Source organism: Eublepharis macularius, chromosome 3, assembly GCF_028583425.1.
Source record: "Eublepharis macularius isolate TG4126 chromosome 3, MPM_Emac_v1.0, whole genome shotgun sequence".
NCBI lineage: Eukaryota > Metazoa > Chordata > Lepidosauria > Squamata > Eublepharidae > Eublepharis > Eublepharis macularius.
In genome coordinates, this window is record NC_072792.1 from 163695502 (window position 1) to 163711295 (window position 15794).

General features: G+C 40.9%; 1 protein-coding gene across 1 annotated transcript; it reads left to right on the forward strand.

The window, feature by feature from the left end:
- Positions 1-277: 277 nt before the first annotated feature.
- On the forward strand, positions 278-15573 carry LOC129326308 (macrophage metalloelastase-like). The gene is made up of 7 exons (XM_054974460.1): positions 278-385; positions 2871-3088; positions 3185-3330; positions 9335-9469; positions 11192-11353; positions 13805-13917; positions 15493-15573. The coding sequence occupies exons 1-7, from the start codon at positions 278-280 to the stop codon at positions 15571-15573; spliced, it is 963 nt and encodes a 320-aa protein (XP_054830435.1).
- The last annotated feature ends 221 nt before the right edge of the window (positions 15574-15794 follow it).

The window sequence follows — 15794 nt, forward strand, 5'->3', positions numbered from 1 at the left end:
GACTCTAAATTTGCTGTATCGCTAGGAATGTCAACAGCAAAAGCAAATACAGCATTTAACTTTTCCTCATAATAAATATGGGATGTAATCAATGTTGCAGTTGAAAAAAAATTTTGTGAAACATCTACAAAAATGCAAACAAAAGCCATAAACTGAGTCATCAGTGGATTTTCACAACATGCCACTGACTGAGGCTTATATAAGCTCGTTCTCTTGGGTTGCAAGAAATGGGAAGCCAAATCCTTTCTTCTTTTAGTAGACAGTGGCAGCATCAACAATGAGGCATATCCTTCCCTGCCTTGTAATTTTACTGCCTTGCAGCCTGGCCCTCCCGGTAACAGTTGAACCCAGAGAAATAGGCAATGGAGATCTGGAATTTGTGGAGGTATGTAACTAACAAACTGGCAATGCCAAATAATATTTTGGAAAGAAACATTTTCATTATTGTGCTTCTTTGAATGGGATCTGTAGGCAGTATGCAATGTAGGGGTTCTTCTTGTATATTATTATTACTGAAAATCCAATTGCACAATAATCAAAAACAGATATATAGAGAGTGCAATTTGGGTATATATCAAACAGTAAAAGTATTAGGCTAGCAAGAGATCTGCAACACTATAGTCGTTAGTTAAGAGTATGAGCTATAAGCCGAACAATCTCCAGGTTAAATGTTGCTGCAGGTGTAAATTTACTTGGTAGTCTTGGAGCAAAGTATCTCTGTGTATCAGGCCATCACACATGAGGATAATAATAGTCTTACAGAGTTCTTAATGAAGATCCTCAAAATATATATTTAGTTGCAAAAGGCAGCCATAGGGGGTAGGAGGGCAATATGGATGGGAGCTATGGAGCTGGAGAAAGGTACACAAATTCATGAAGCTGCCTTATACGGAGACACACAAATAGTCTTTTAGGATCAGTATTGTTTACTGGTACTGGCAGCTTCTCTGTAGTGTATCATGTCAAGGCCTTTCACACCACCTACGACCCAATGCCTTTAACTGGAGATGCTGAGGATTGAACCTGAAACCCAAATGCTCTACCACTGAGCCCTGTTTCCCAAAACAGGGCTCCAGCTCTTCCCTTCTGCATTGTTTCCCTATCAGAACAGACAGAAACTTCAAGCTTCAGAACGGGTAGCAAAGATATTGGCACCAGTCTTTTTTTTTTCTTTCCAAGATCTGGAAATAGAGCTTGGCTTTTTAAAAAAAAGCAAATTAATGAATGGAATAAATGTTAGGCATTCTTACTGAAACAGTGAGGGTTTTCCCCCCCAAAAATTGTTACCCAAAAGATGCATCAAAGGATGCTGGGAAAGGAATGAACAAAGAGTGAACCAAGAGAGCAGCTGAAGAAACTCCTGAATGTTTTGAAAGTGTAGAAGAGAAAGCCTCCTGAGAGGAAGGCATGTTGAGATGGAGTATCCTCAGTTCTTCCAAAGAACTTCTGAAAACAAAAGTCTACCCTGAGCCTGTTTATGAACACATTCCCCTCCAACTTCCCTGACCACTTCCTTTCTAACTCTACAGACCTGGAATCTCTGGAGGAGAAGGAAGATTCTCTTTCCTTATTTAAGTTTTTTCTAATTTTGTTAACAGACAAGGTGCCATGTGAGGCTACTGTTGCCTTTACAGGGAGATGCTGAGGAATATCTGCTTCTTTTGGAGCCCATGTCATGAGGGAGGAAGGGTGGAAGAAAAAAAATGGCATGGTTGTCTGCTTTGTCTCTTCCTCCACTGTGCTGTATTGAGTACATAAATAAATACTTCTGAGGAGATTTAGAAAGGCAAGCGCTGGCCCTGTAGTACCCATACATATTGAGGAAAAACACACTTGTAGGAATATCTTACTGCCATGCTTGATTTCTGCTTTAAAGGCAGAGAAGCAGGCCAGGATGTATGATTTTCTACATAGCTGCCTAAAGAGATTTAGCTCCTTTTCAATCTCTGGAATGCCTGGTTGACTAGCAAGATGTGAAGGAGTCTCACACACACACACACACACACTTAACCAGCAGTCATTTTTCTTTGCCTGTCTTTGGCCCAACTGCTTTCCAGATTAGTTTGTTTTACGGCCTAATTCTGTTTGCCCTTACCATACAGAAAATCCTATGCATACTTATGTACAGGGCTTTTTTTTCAGCTGGAACACGGTGGAACGGAGTTCTGAAACCTCTTGAAAATGGTCACATGGCTGGTAGCCCCACCCCCTGATCTCCAGACAGAGGGGAGGTTAGATTGCCCTCCGTGCCGCTGGAGCAGCACGGAGGGCAATCTAAACTCCCCTCTGTCTGGAGATCAGGGGGCAGGGCCACCAGCCATGTGACCATTTTCTCCAAGGGCAACCCACTGAGTTCCACCACCTCTTTTCCCAGAAAAAAGCCCTGCTTATGTAGGAGCAAAACTCATTCAACACATTAAGTACATCTGAGAAAACGTGTGGGACTGGGATATCTGTCTACTCATCTGGCATGATTTTTAAATTGTTTTATCTTTTTAAATTTAGTAAATTTGGGTTCCACTATTTTAATAGCGTTAATGGTTATGTCTCAGGTTCTGTACTTTTAAACTTTGCATTTTATTATCTCTTGTTTTCTTTTTGGTAAGTTGCAGTGGCCTTTGATTAATAGCAACAAAGATTTTCTTATTCTACAGCTGTGTGCATTTATTTGGGATTAAGCACAACTGAACTAACAAAGGTTAGTAAAGCTGCAGTTTACAGTTCACTATTTCATATCCTGTAGCTGGCAAGGCTAGCCTTAAACTGTCAAGTATGATAACATATAACAGGCATGTTGAAATAACTCCCATATATTCAGCTATGAATTGTGAACAAGATGCAATATACATATTTTCTTGTCAATCATCCAGGCTTACCTTGACAATTTCTATACATCCTTGAACAAAGAAATCAAGACCCTGGAAGAACGAATCAAAGAAATGCAGGAGTTCTTCCAGTTGAGTGTAACAGGAAAAGCAGATGTACAGACTTTAGAGGTTATGCGCCAACCTAGGTGTGGAGTGCCTGACACGAACTATACATTTTATCAAGGAACGCCAAGATGGCACAAGATATCATTAACTTACAGGTTGGTTAAGATTCAGCATTTTAATAAATACCAGAGTCCATGCTATGTCCTACGTAACATTATTACTATTATTACATTCTATTTTTTATCCCACAGGATTAATAACTACACCCCTGACCTGCCAATACCCAAAGTGGATGAAGCCATAGCAAAGGCATTCCAGGTCTGGAGCGATGTAACTCCCTTGAGATTCACAAGAACAACAACACCTGCTGATATCGAAATCCTTTTTGCATCCGGTGGTAAGGATCCATGGAATCACTTATTTGGTTCATTACCTGCTTCAACAAGCATGATACTTATTTTACAAATTAATTAAGCAACTAAAATATTCCCACATTTTTTAAAAACTGCTTTCACTATTTTTAGAATCTTACCATTCTTTTTAGAAAATCCTTATGGGAACCTGCAGGTTTCACAGCTAACTAAACACAGCCATTTATGTTTCTAATTTGCATTTATGTACCATCTGTCTTTTATTACACCCAAAGCAGTTCAAAATAACTAGGAAGGAACATTCCCAATGACAAGAGGTCTCAGGCCGGCCAATGGAGGGGGCATCTCAGTCTCTCCACTTCCTTTGATACAGTCAGTTGGAAATGGCTGTTGAGGGAAACTGTTTGTATATCAAGAAGCCCCAGTTGACTGTAATGGCCATGATTGACAGGAAAACCCCACCCACTTGTTTTTGTGAGTCCAACCAGCACTATGAATTGCAACAGTGCAGGGCCAGTCAGGCCTGCAGAGCCAATCACAGAGGGAGCAGGAAGATAGGGCCATTTGACCTGGTTCTCAAGTTCAAGGGGGAGCTCAGATTTAGACACTTGATGGGTTTTTGGCATTTGATAAGTTTCTCACTTTGTTTTTATACACATCCCTATCACACCAAAATAATCAGATTATGTCTCTCTGAGAGGAGAACTGCATAGCTGCAGGTGTGCAACAGTTGTTTCCTCGTGTTTTCTGCAGCATTTTTTCCATCCTACTGAAGAGTATTTGGGAATGAAGGGACCACACAGACAGGGTTGCTGTGCAGAGGCAGGCAATGGCAAACCACTTCCATTCATCTCTTGCCTTGAAAGCCCCTTACTGTGTCACTACTTGATGGCAAATATGTTTGTAAATTTTATTGTAATTTCCACTAGTAAATCTGATGATCCAAGCACAGCGACAGTTTCTACACCTGGCCAAATTCTCCCTGTGTCTGAATGACAAGCATCAATTGGCCCTACTCAACCAAGTCATGCTGAATTTCAATTGACTTTCTTCTATTTAATCCCCCACTTCAGGAACATTCTGTTACCATGCCAGTCCTCCCATCCAAACATCCACATGGCAAGCAACTATTTCATTGCCCACCTACATTGAGTCTCCACCTGCATTTTTAGAGGGACATAGGAAGAACCCATAGGAAGTGGCTACCATGCCATTTCCATAAAATATGAAAGAAGGGGCACAGTGAGAAGAAAAGAACTTGGTTGTCATATATGTAGTGGGGTCACCTTACCATATTCAGTGCATGGCATGGCCTCATAACTGTGAAGCATGGCAAAGTGTTAAGGTATGCCAAGGATTTCCAACATAGCACCTGTGGGCACCATAGCTTCCACCATGCCTTTCCTGGCACCCCAGAAAACAAGAGGCAGCTGCCTCACAGAGGAAAAAACAATGAAGATAGATAGTATAAGAGACCTAATTTAATTGTTATATAATGCAAAAGTGCAAGGCATACTCTCGAGTCAACTATCAGTGAAGCTATCAAGTAACAATAATTATTTCAAAACTATAATAAATAGGGGCATGGCTTCGGCTCCAAGGGAGAAGGAAACTTGGAAAGTTAGCTCCATCCCTCCCCACCCTAAAGCCTCAAAATAAAACGTCGTAACAGAACTCAAAAGTGAATAAAGAAAGAAATATGAGCAAACAAAACCTCGAGAAGGAAAAAATGAAGGCAAACACTTAAAAAAAGCTTCAGGAATTCTTCCCAGCCTTGCAGCAGGCAGTAGAGAAGAAAATTGCAACATCCAAAATGGCTGCTGAAAACAGCAAGGGTAAGAATAAACTACCCAACTTATCTAGCTTAGCAGACCCAATACTAGCCAGAATGCTTGCTCAGTTGGAGCAAAAAATTATGACTAAAGTCTCAACTATTCTTCAACCCTTTGAGGAACAACTTGCTGAAATAAAATCAGCTATAGACAAAGTAGCACAAAAGGCTAATCGTGCCCTTATATTAAGCAATTCACTGCGATCTGAAATAGCTATTTTACAACAAGAAAATAAACAGCTACAAGAAAGACTATTGCAATTGGAAATCCAGACAAAACAATCTAACCTTAAATTCAGAAATTTTGATGAGAAGATATCTGATAATGCAGATCTACCCTCCTTTTTAGAATCATGGCTGTCACAGCATTTACAACTTTAAAAGGGAGCAACTCCTATAATCACCAAGGCTTTTCGCCTGGGCTCACAAAATAATCCAAAGATTAATAAACCAAGAGATATATTAGCCACAATCCCAGACTGGAAGACAAGGAGCAAAATACTAGAAATAGCAAGAAATAAAGGATCAATCCCCTACAAAGGGACAAATATTCAAATACTTACAGACTTGCCATCCACAATATTAAAGAAAAGAAAAGAACTCAGATCTACAACAGAAGCATTGAGAAAAGCCCAAATAAAATATGAATGGACTAATTATACACAACTTCAAGTCAAAATACAAGATACAATCTACCAAGTTTTAGATCAGGAAGCTGGAAAGACATTACTACAAGATCTTGGCATTGAGACTTTTTCAATCAGAGATAGAACATCACAGAAAAGAAAAATGCTCAGTTCGTTATCACCCTTTAAGGAAAACAAGACCCAAGCAAGACACATTTAACAAGAAAGAAAAAACAGACGGAAATGTTAAAATCCAAGTTGATAGCAAACTAAAATATCCTGTAAAATGTTATGACTGTAAAATGCATACATGTAATATCAGATTAGAGGCATGGTGGGGAGGGAATGGAGCTCACAGACAGGGCCCCCAGTTATTTACAGTTCTCCAAGTTGGTAGTAGTAGGCCAAATAGTCTATAGGGGGTTACTCTTGGGTTATAGAGAACTATTATTAAGCAACTTAATTAATCCAATTTAAATAGCACTATTTAGTAAAGTAAGAGGGGACAGAGGGAGAGGGGATGGGAAAAGGGGGTTAATTTAGAAAGGTTTATAAGGGTTACAATAATGAGTATATATTATCATTGTTGGTTCTTCTACTAATATCTGTAAACAATGGGTAAAAGGTTTGACTTCATAATAATACTTATTTAATCATTATTATATATATTGAAAATATCTTCCTTAAACAGTATTTTTATTAATAATCTAATCATTAACAAAGTAGTTCAATCGTCTATGTTTATGATATAAATACTCTATAATAAGGTTAAGATTTGTTATCATTTAGTATATCAACCTTTAATGGAAATCCAAGCTGAAATACTCATTTGTAAGAAAATTCATGGTTACAAGGGCATGTAAATTATTATTAATATGTAACAGAAGATTTCTTAGTTATCAATGTTTAATGACTTTCTCTCAATATCGTAACTATTAATGTGCCTTAAAAAAACTATAATAAATACATCTATTCAATGACCATAATAGGTATAAGTGGGATGAGGATAGAGAATCCTTCCAATACACTACACACCACTGGTAGGAAATGAGTCCCATGTATAGTAACGAATGTACAGTAACAAAAAATTTCTTTCTTTTACAGCAAATGTTTCCGTTGTCAGGTACTCGAAAGGATAAACCAAACATTCTTCTTTTTGTCCCGGATGTGTCCAATAAAGTTCAAGGTTCTTAATCCAGAATGGTTATTCTCTAACCAAAGGAGGAGTGGAGCCGACGGGTGTGGGCCAACATTACAAACCCATTTCATGTTTCACACTTGTTCACTGAATCATATTACCACGACAATTTCTAGAAAACAGCACAGTGTTTAAGAGGTACATAGATGACATTTTCGTGGTCATGCGCAGTGCTGCACACATTGGCAGCATGGTAGAGTGGTTAAACCATCTTGATGTTAACATCCAATTTTCGTGGGAAGGTAGCTTTAAACAAATTAACTTTCTAGATGTTACTGTTTACAAATTGACTAGAGGAAAACTAGGAGTATGTCCCTATAGGAAGCCTACTGATAGATGATCGTATCTGCATTATACGTCTTTCCACCTGGGATTCTTAAAAAATAACATCCCCGTGGGACAGTTGTTAAGAATAAAAAGAAACTCTACAAATCATAAAGATTTCATCGTGGGGAGTAGAGAGGCTATGGGTTCTTTTCTAGACCAAGGGTACCCTATACGGGTCATATCCACAGCTGACAGGAGGGCAAGATTAACACCACGGAGCACTTTACTGGCTCCATGAAACAGGGAGGATCAAAATCAAATCAAATGGGCCATTGATTATAACCCCTTGCTAATAAAATTACAAGTATTATAAAGAAACTTTGGCATATTGTAGGGGATCTCCCAGGATGTGACATGGTTCCAGCAAATGGGTACCGACATACTGCTATTTTGAAAGATATCCTAGTGCACTCTAAATACCAAGACACACAGGCTAGAGTCATAGATATTAAGGGTCATCATGCCTGCAGCAACTGTAATGTCTGCAGATTTTCGGTTAAAGCCCCAGACATATTAAACCCTAAAACCAAAGCGTCATTTCGAGATGCTTTTTTCTCTACGTGTAACACCCTGTTGATTGTTTATGTGATACAATGTCTGTGCTTAAAATTGTACATTGGCGGCACAGTCAGACAGATTAAGACATGCATACAGGAACATCGATCCAGAATCAAAAACAAGGTTGAGGATGCTTCTCTAGTCTCCCACTTTACCCAGTACCACGCAGGGAACTGTTCCTTTAAGTTCTCAGTATTATCTGTAATTAAACCCCAAGCGAGCATAGATTCCCAGCATAAGTTACTACACTTTGAATCAGAATGGATTTACAAAGCTGGTTCATTAGCACCCCAAGGTCGGAATAGTAATATTGACTTTTCTTGTTTTTTATAATATTGCTTTAAATGGTGTTGATTTGGTGTGGCACTGTTCCTTTAATGTAACACTGTAAAAGTGAGTGATGATGTATGACGTCCACACGGTAATATTCTGTTGAACAACTGCACCGTTAGGTGGATGTTTTGTGACTACTGACATTGTAAGTAAGGTATAGGATTAGTTATCATTAATATGTGAATGTGAGGTTCTTTGATTGTACATTGTTTTTGGGAATTGTATATGTTAAACACACATGTGCTGTTTTCTAGAAATTGCCGTGGTAATATGAGTCAGTGAACAAGTGTGAAACACGAAACGGGTTTGTAATGTTGGCCCACGCCCGTCGGCTCCACTTCTTTGGTTAAAGAATAACCATTCTGGATAAAAAAACCTTGAAATTTATTGGACACATCTGGGACAAAAAGAAGAATGTTTGGTTTATCTTTTTGAGTACCCGACAACAGAAACATTTGCTGTAAAAGAAAGAATTTTTTTTGTTACTGTACATTCGTTACTATACATGGGACCCATTTCCTACCAGTGGTATGTAGTGTATTGGAAGGATTCTCTATCCTCTTCCCACTTATACCTATTATGGTCATTGAATAGATGTATTTATTATAGTTTTGAAATAGTTATTGTTACTTGATAGCTTCACTTATAGTTGACTCAAGAGTATGCCTTGCACTTTTGCATTATATAACAATTAAATTAGGTCTCTTATACTGTCTATCTTCATTGTTTTTTCCTCTGTAAGGCAGCGGCCTCTTGTTTTCTGTGTTTCCTGGCACCCAACAAATGTTTTTAGAAAGTGGGTGGAGCCTGATGGGCCTTTTGCCCAGCAAGGCTCCTGATTGGCCACTGAAGATTTGATTGACTGTGTAGATTTTTTTAAATTGCTTTGGCAGCAGCTGCCACTACAACACATAAGTCTTCATTGCATAACTGAAGGTAAACTGCGTGTAGACAAGAAATGTGTTTTAAACAATATGTTCATACTTTCTTGCCATCCATAATTCCTCAAATATTATTGTGGAAATATCTAGAGTTTTTTAAAAGTCCATTAGAAAAACCAACTTTTTACCATACAAACAAACAGTAAGAAATTATTGGACATAATATTCCAATGGATGGGAATCCCTTGCATTGACAAATATTCCTTTTCAATTCAGCCCATGGTGATGGATTTTCTTTTGATGGAAGAAAAACAGAAAATAATACCCTAGCTCATGCTTTTCACCCTGGACCAGGCATTGGGGGAGATGCCCACTTCGATGAGGATGAACAGTGGTCCGATTCCAACAAAGGTAAAGATGTTCTATAGAAATTAAAAGTACTGAATCACCTCTATGAAACCTGATTTATACTATTGCCAAGTATTAATTCAATTTAGCATTTACACTACTACATGGAAATTTAAACTAGCTATATATATTGACTAGCTATAGTGCTAGTCAAGTGCTGAAAGCAGAAAACAAGCCTTTATAAGCATCAGACTAGGATATAAGTTTCTCAGAACCAAATGTGGCATTCTTCAGAGGCCAGGTCTCCCACTGTTGTTTCCAATGGCACGCAGACCCGTGTTTCCACAGGTCCATCAGTGCTTCCAAATTGTTGCAGTCCTGGACTACAGGAGGCCAGGTTTACCTTCATGGTTTTCAATAACCAGCAGGCATGCTGTCCTGAGGCCAGGTTGTAGATCTGTGATTATATTTCATATCTCAGGAATAATTTCAGTTAATACCAGTCTCCATGCTGTCCTCAATATTATGCCAATATGTTTTCCTTATTACGGTGAATAACAGCTTCAAAGGAGACAGGTTTTTGTAAGTGTTTCACACACACACACCCATATACACACACCCCAACACTGAAGTCCTGATACAGTCAAACCTGTCCCAGGTCCGGATCTAGATATGAGCGTCATGGATGGAGGTCTCCCTGGTGTGAGAACACCCTCTCGCTCTGGACACTGGTGGGGGGGCAGAAGAGGATGTTGGCAGCCACCACCGAGAGGTCCGGCCAAAACGCAGATTTTCTCACCCAAATCTCCAAGAGGTTGCAGTGGGAGGGCTTGAGGGGCTCAGCTAGGTACTCTCTGACCATGGCCTCTATCGAGTCCTCCGACATGACAGAAGTCCCAACCCCACTGCTGCTGACTGCTCAGCCCACCACCGAGGACCCGAAAGGTGGTGGGTCTTTGTGGGGAGGGCTCTCCTGCCTCCTGGTGGCGCTGGGCACTGCCACCACCCTCTCCTCCCCCTCCATCCCCTCGCCCACACACTCTTCCCTCCCCTCCGCTCACTGGGACCGGAGCTTGCACACTGCTCGATGCAGGAGCCTCCTCGACTGGTGGAGCTCTCCCTGTCGCTTAGCTATGCTGCCCTTGATACAAGGATCGCATATGCAGGCCAGTTTGTATGGGTCCTCCCTGCACAGAGGATGCAAACGGGTGGCCAAGCCTGCCTGCAACTTCTCGACCAAGTCCCTGACCCTGTGGAGAAGCTGGTCCTGTTGTTCCATCTCTTTGACCAGGACCTGGTCCAGGCCATGGATCAGGGGGATGACCTGCCCCAGAGAGGACTGGTAGACACATAGGAGCTCAGTGGTCTCCTTGAATGGCCTCAGGACATGGACCATCTGAGAGAGGGCTAGCCAGTTATAGAGCTGAGGCTGAGCTCCTCTCTCCCCTGCAAGACTGGCACTGAGGACATTATGTCCTGCACAGGGTTCTTTTGCTCCACCACTCACCATGTCATAGGTAGAGTTCCAGCAGGTGGCCGTGTCCTGGAACCAGTCACTAGCTCTCAGGTTAACCTATTTCACAAGGTAAAGATAAACAAGGTGGGGTGTACATGTACGCCATCATGCACCCCTCGGGGTAACATGGGATAAATATTTAGCATTGTATATTATAATTGGAAAGGCCGTCTGAATCCAACAGATTTCATTACAGCAGGGAACTACAAGTTTCCATATGTCCTTTTTGTTACGTACTAGTACTTTACTACTATTTTCCTGTATTGCAGAAATCAATCTTTTCCTTGTTGCTGCACATGAATTTGGTCATTCCTTGGGACTGGATCATTCAAATGTCCAAGGAGCTTTGATGTATCCTATTTACAGTTATGTACATCCAAATAACTTCCGTCTTTCTGATGATGATAGGCAAGGAATTCAGGCATTATATGGTAATTCCATTGTCAACATTATTTTTCTTTTAAGAAATGAAACAGGGGGCTCTATAATTAAAATTAATTTATGGGACCTCATTAAAGCACCTGTTTAGAGTTCTTTGCCTTTAAAAACACAAAAATATTAAGGAAAGCAAAAACTGCTCAAGAGGAGAAAGGATCTCATCTCCAGCAGCTGAATGTCTGCACAAGGCAGAGAAGAATTGCCGGACAATGAGTTGGCGCATTCTGTTTCTAGAAATGCGTCAGGGAATCACTGACAATTCAGGAAAATTGCTATCCTGGTTGAAACAATTTTGTGATTTGGGAAGAGTTAGGTCTGAAGGTTAGGGCTACCCAGCCCTCAGTCAGGGTGGGGAGTCCCTTGCCACAACTTCCCATTGCCCACTATTCCAAACAGCAGCTGGAGTAAAAATTTAAAAACTCATTGGAGTGTGAAGAATGATGAAGTCACTTCCAAGGAAGACCCAGAAGAAAGGGCTGTAGTTCTATGAACAAACAACACTAGCATCTTAAAGACCAGGGCTGAATCCACATGTCCTTACATTAGCGCCTCTTTTTCACTACCGCAGCCCTATATTCCCTGCTGTTCACACATTCTCTATTCAATTCCGTCATTCTATCGCTATGGTGGCACTTCAGTTGAGAACAGCCATTTCCACACTTCCCTATTTTCGCAACAGGGTAGCTGTTAAATGTTAAAGGTGATGTTAAAGTCACGTTTTCCCACACGTTCCCATCATCCAACCATGAACATCCCATTAACCTCTCGTGAAACTCCTGCTATAAACTTTCTCTCCCTTTTTGCGTGTTTTCCTTGTATTGACTGGATTTTTCTGCATTTCCTCCAACTCGTGAGAAACCTGTGTTCCGCTTTTTCTGACAACCATCACAAACGAGCTTTTTCCCCGCCCACATTTTTGTTCCTCGACTGATTACCTCTCCATGGTCAGCTCATTATTGCTGCCATGGAAACTGATTTTTTCTGGCTCCCAGTACTTTGCATCCACTTATTTGATTTTTCTTAAAAAAAAAAATCGGGCTAGTCTTGTGCTAGTGCGTTCAGCCATAAACCGACTCACGGTATTGACACTGTGAGTACCCCAAGGTTCTCTCATTTGCTGTTACCGAAGGTTGCCTTTTGTCGTTTTCACCACCACCCCTTTTTTTTCTGTAGAGGGCAAGTGTTGCACTATTGCAGTGCCATGAAGCTATGGAATAACGGTTCCAGCACTGACACTGCTGTGAACCACAGAGCTATTTTTTATTCTCTCTTTAATCATGGCAGTCTACCAATAGAAATTTGGAAAAAATTATGGGAGAGGGGACAGCCTATCTGTGGAATTCGGGGGGTTGGTCTCACTTTCTATGGAAAGATTGGTATAGCACTATTCTGGCCTTTGGGGGGGAGGTGTGGTTAGGATTACGTCAGCGCTGACACCACAGCACCCTCCCGAGAAAAAAGCACCATTTACAGCAGCGTGGGGACTCAGGGAAGTGGGAAAGAAGGTGGTATATCCATGCTGGTGGACTGCCGTGTGTACAAACCCATGAAAAAATGGAATGGGAAATGGCAACAGAGAAGCACGAAAATAAGGTAGTGAGGAAACGGCCAATGCCTTGATAAATGCTTTCCCACTTGGAAATGATTCTTTCGCGCTTTCAGTATGAATGTGAATGCTTACAAGCACTTCTCAAGAGACCGCCCCCTAAACCACCCCTCCGTCAGAGTGCGTCCCCTTAAACGAACAAGGGCCATTTCCACACACGTTGAATACTGCACTTTCAATGCACTTTCGCAATCCTTTTGAAGTGGATTTTTTGTTCCACACATGGAAAATCAGTTTCAAATGTTCACTAAAGAGTATTGAAAGTGGATTATCCAACGTGTGTGGAAGCAGCCACGGTTTCCCTCTGTAAAGGGATGCTTATGGCCAGGACTGTGTCCAAAGCTCTCCTGCTCCCCCTTGTTTTTTTCTTTTTTTTAAAAAAAAAAGTGCTCTCCTTTTGCTATTGCGAACTCACATTCTAATTTAGATCCCCATTGCTGCTTTGAATGCGGCGCCCTGTTAAAAGCAAAACATCATGCTGAGGTAGGATTGCCAGCTTGAGGTTAGGAAACTCACGGTGATTGCAGCGGCTGAACCTGGATGGGGAGTTTGGAGCGGTATGGAGCAGTGAAGTCCATTAGCCAAAACTGCTGTTTTCTCCTGGGCAACTGATCTCTGTCATCAGGAGATCTGTTGTGATCCTGTGAGCTCTCCAGGCACCGCTGGTAGGATTGCAACTCTGAGAAAATCAGGCCTGAACTTTATCATTATTTTTTTGTTGTTTTAATAGTCATAATTGCGATATAGCACAAAACTGAACTGGTTTTAAAAAGAAATTCCACTGTTGTCATCAGTGACAGTAGGTCTCGCTGCTCCCTATATCGCGCATTTCACACAGTAATGTGCACAAATGATAGCACCTCATGGACACTATTTGGGCGAGAATGTGAACACCCGCTGGGTAATTGTGGAATAGAAAATAATGCAATCATTGTGAGAGAAAAGCGGAAGGTAAGACAGTGTGGATTCAGCCCAAATTATTCCAGTACGAGCTTTTATGAGACAGAGCTCAGTTCTGCAGACACGATAGGAAAAAGAAGCCCTTTTGCAGAAAATTATAGAAGGGGTGGGGGGAGAGGGAGGCCCATTTCTGTAATTTTCTGTAAAATAGCTAATTTCTTCATCACCCACCCACCCACACAGTTTTTAATGCAAGTCCCAGGTCAAACATGACCCATCAACCCAACTTGCACTTCATGCCGAGCTGCTGTGGCACGGTGGTTACGTGGTTCGGCTGTGAATCAGCACTCTACTGGTTCCAATCCCACTATTGCCATGAACTCAGTAGGTGGCTTTGGATAAGCCTCTCCTCTCAGCCCCAGCTCCTCAGCTGTATTGTGGGGATGATAATAATAACACTAACTTGTTCACCGCTCTGGGCGAGGCACTAATTTGTCTAGAAGAGCGATATATAAGTGCAGCTGTTGTTGTTGTTATGTGTTGTCTGATGACTGTCACACAGCTACCCCAAAGGGATGGTTCTGAGATAACACAGATAGAAACAACCACAACTCTCTAGAGGCTGAATGTGGAGCATACATCACATGAATAAACACAGCTTTATAATGAATGGGAAGGTTGTGGGGAAACATTTTCCAATTCAATGTAACCTGAGTTCAGGAATATCTGCATTTCATGAAAATACTAACACTTCAAATTTGATTTTAAAGGTAGGATTTCTGGCTTAACCCATTAATGGTCGAGGCTTGTAATTTGTGTACTGGATTTCCTTTCAACATGTCTGCCCAGCTAAACATGGCTTCAAAGATCTCTCAAAGCTGCTAAGAATATTACTGTATATAAAACAATATTTAAAAGCCAAGATCCATTTAACTTGTATGTATAAAGAACAGCCCCATAGGAATAACAAAGCAGCAGCAGTTTAAGACAGAAAAACCTGTCCAGTACAAAATTAGGGAAGTTTACTTGACTCTACTGTGGTTTGGATGTGGCTCAGTGGTAGAGCATCTGTGTTGCGTGCGGAAGGTCCCAGGTTCAGTCCCTGACGTCTCCAATTCAAGGGGTCAGGTGATGTGAAAAGCCACTACTTGGAACTCTGGGGAACCACTGCCAGTCTGAATAGGCTGTCCTGACCTTGATAATAATAATAATAATAACTGCATTTTCATACTGCTCTTTGAGACAGATTAGTCCCTAATTAGAGCAGAGAACAAAGTCAGTATTATTACCCCCACAATACACTCGGGTTCTGCGGCTGGGAAGGGTGGCTTACCCAAGGCCGCCTGCTGACCTTGACAGACCAGTGGTCAGATTCTGTATAAGTCAGGGCCAAGCTACACATGACGAATGACACTTGAACGGCAAGTGGATTGAGTGGAGGGCAAGTGAACAGGGAGAAATACACTTGCTGTTCAAGTGTCATTCGTCATGTGTAGCTTGGCCCTCAGCTTCATGTGATTAGATAACTCAAACACCAAGGTTATCTTCCTTGCCATTATTTTTATGTGCATGTTCTTATTTCTTTCTGCAATACTCTTTACCTTTGTCCATATTTCTCTCCCACAGGAAGGAGGACAATCGGGTAACCCACATTGTGCCTTCCAGAAGAAACAAAATTATCAAACTTTCACAAATGATCAAGAATAAAGCAATTTAGTGGCAGCTGCAGGCTAATTACAAAGTATGATTACTTATGACTTGTATTTATTTAAATATTTTTTGCAGAGCACAAGAGTATAAATAAAATTAGAAGATGCAACATATAAGCCAGAACAAAAAAAATCACTTAAGTTTTTTATGAAATGGTTACTTTCTAGATGAGGATATGCCTGCCAAATCATATGGGTAGTGGTTTGACAAGGTTTTAA

Excerpts from the sequence above, each read along its gene's own strand:
- LOC129326308 (XM_054974460.1), top strand. The coding sequence starts at position 278 with ATGAGGCATATCCTTCCCTGCCTTGTAATTTTACTGCCTTGCAGCCTG. Across the intron at positions 386-2,870 it reads GAGATCTGGAATTTGTGGAG|GCTTACCTTGACAATTTCTA; the intron begins GTATGTAACTAA and ends TCAATCATCCAG. Across the intron at positions 11,354-13,804 it reads AGGAATTCAGGCATTATATG|TAATGTGCACAAATGATAGC; the intron begins GTAATTCCATTG and ends CATTTCACACAG.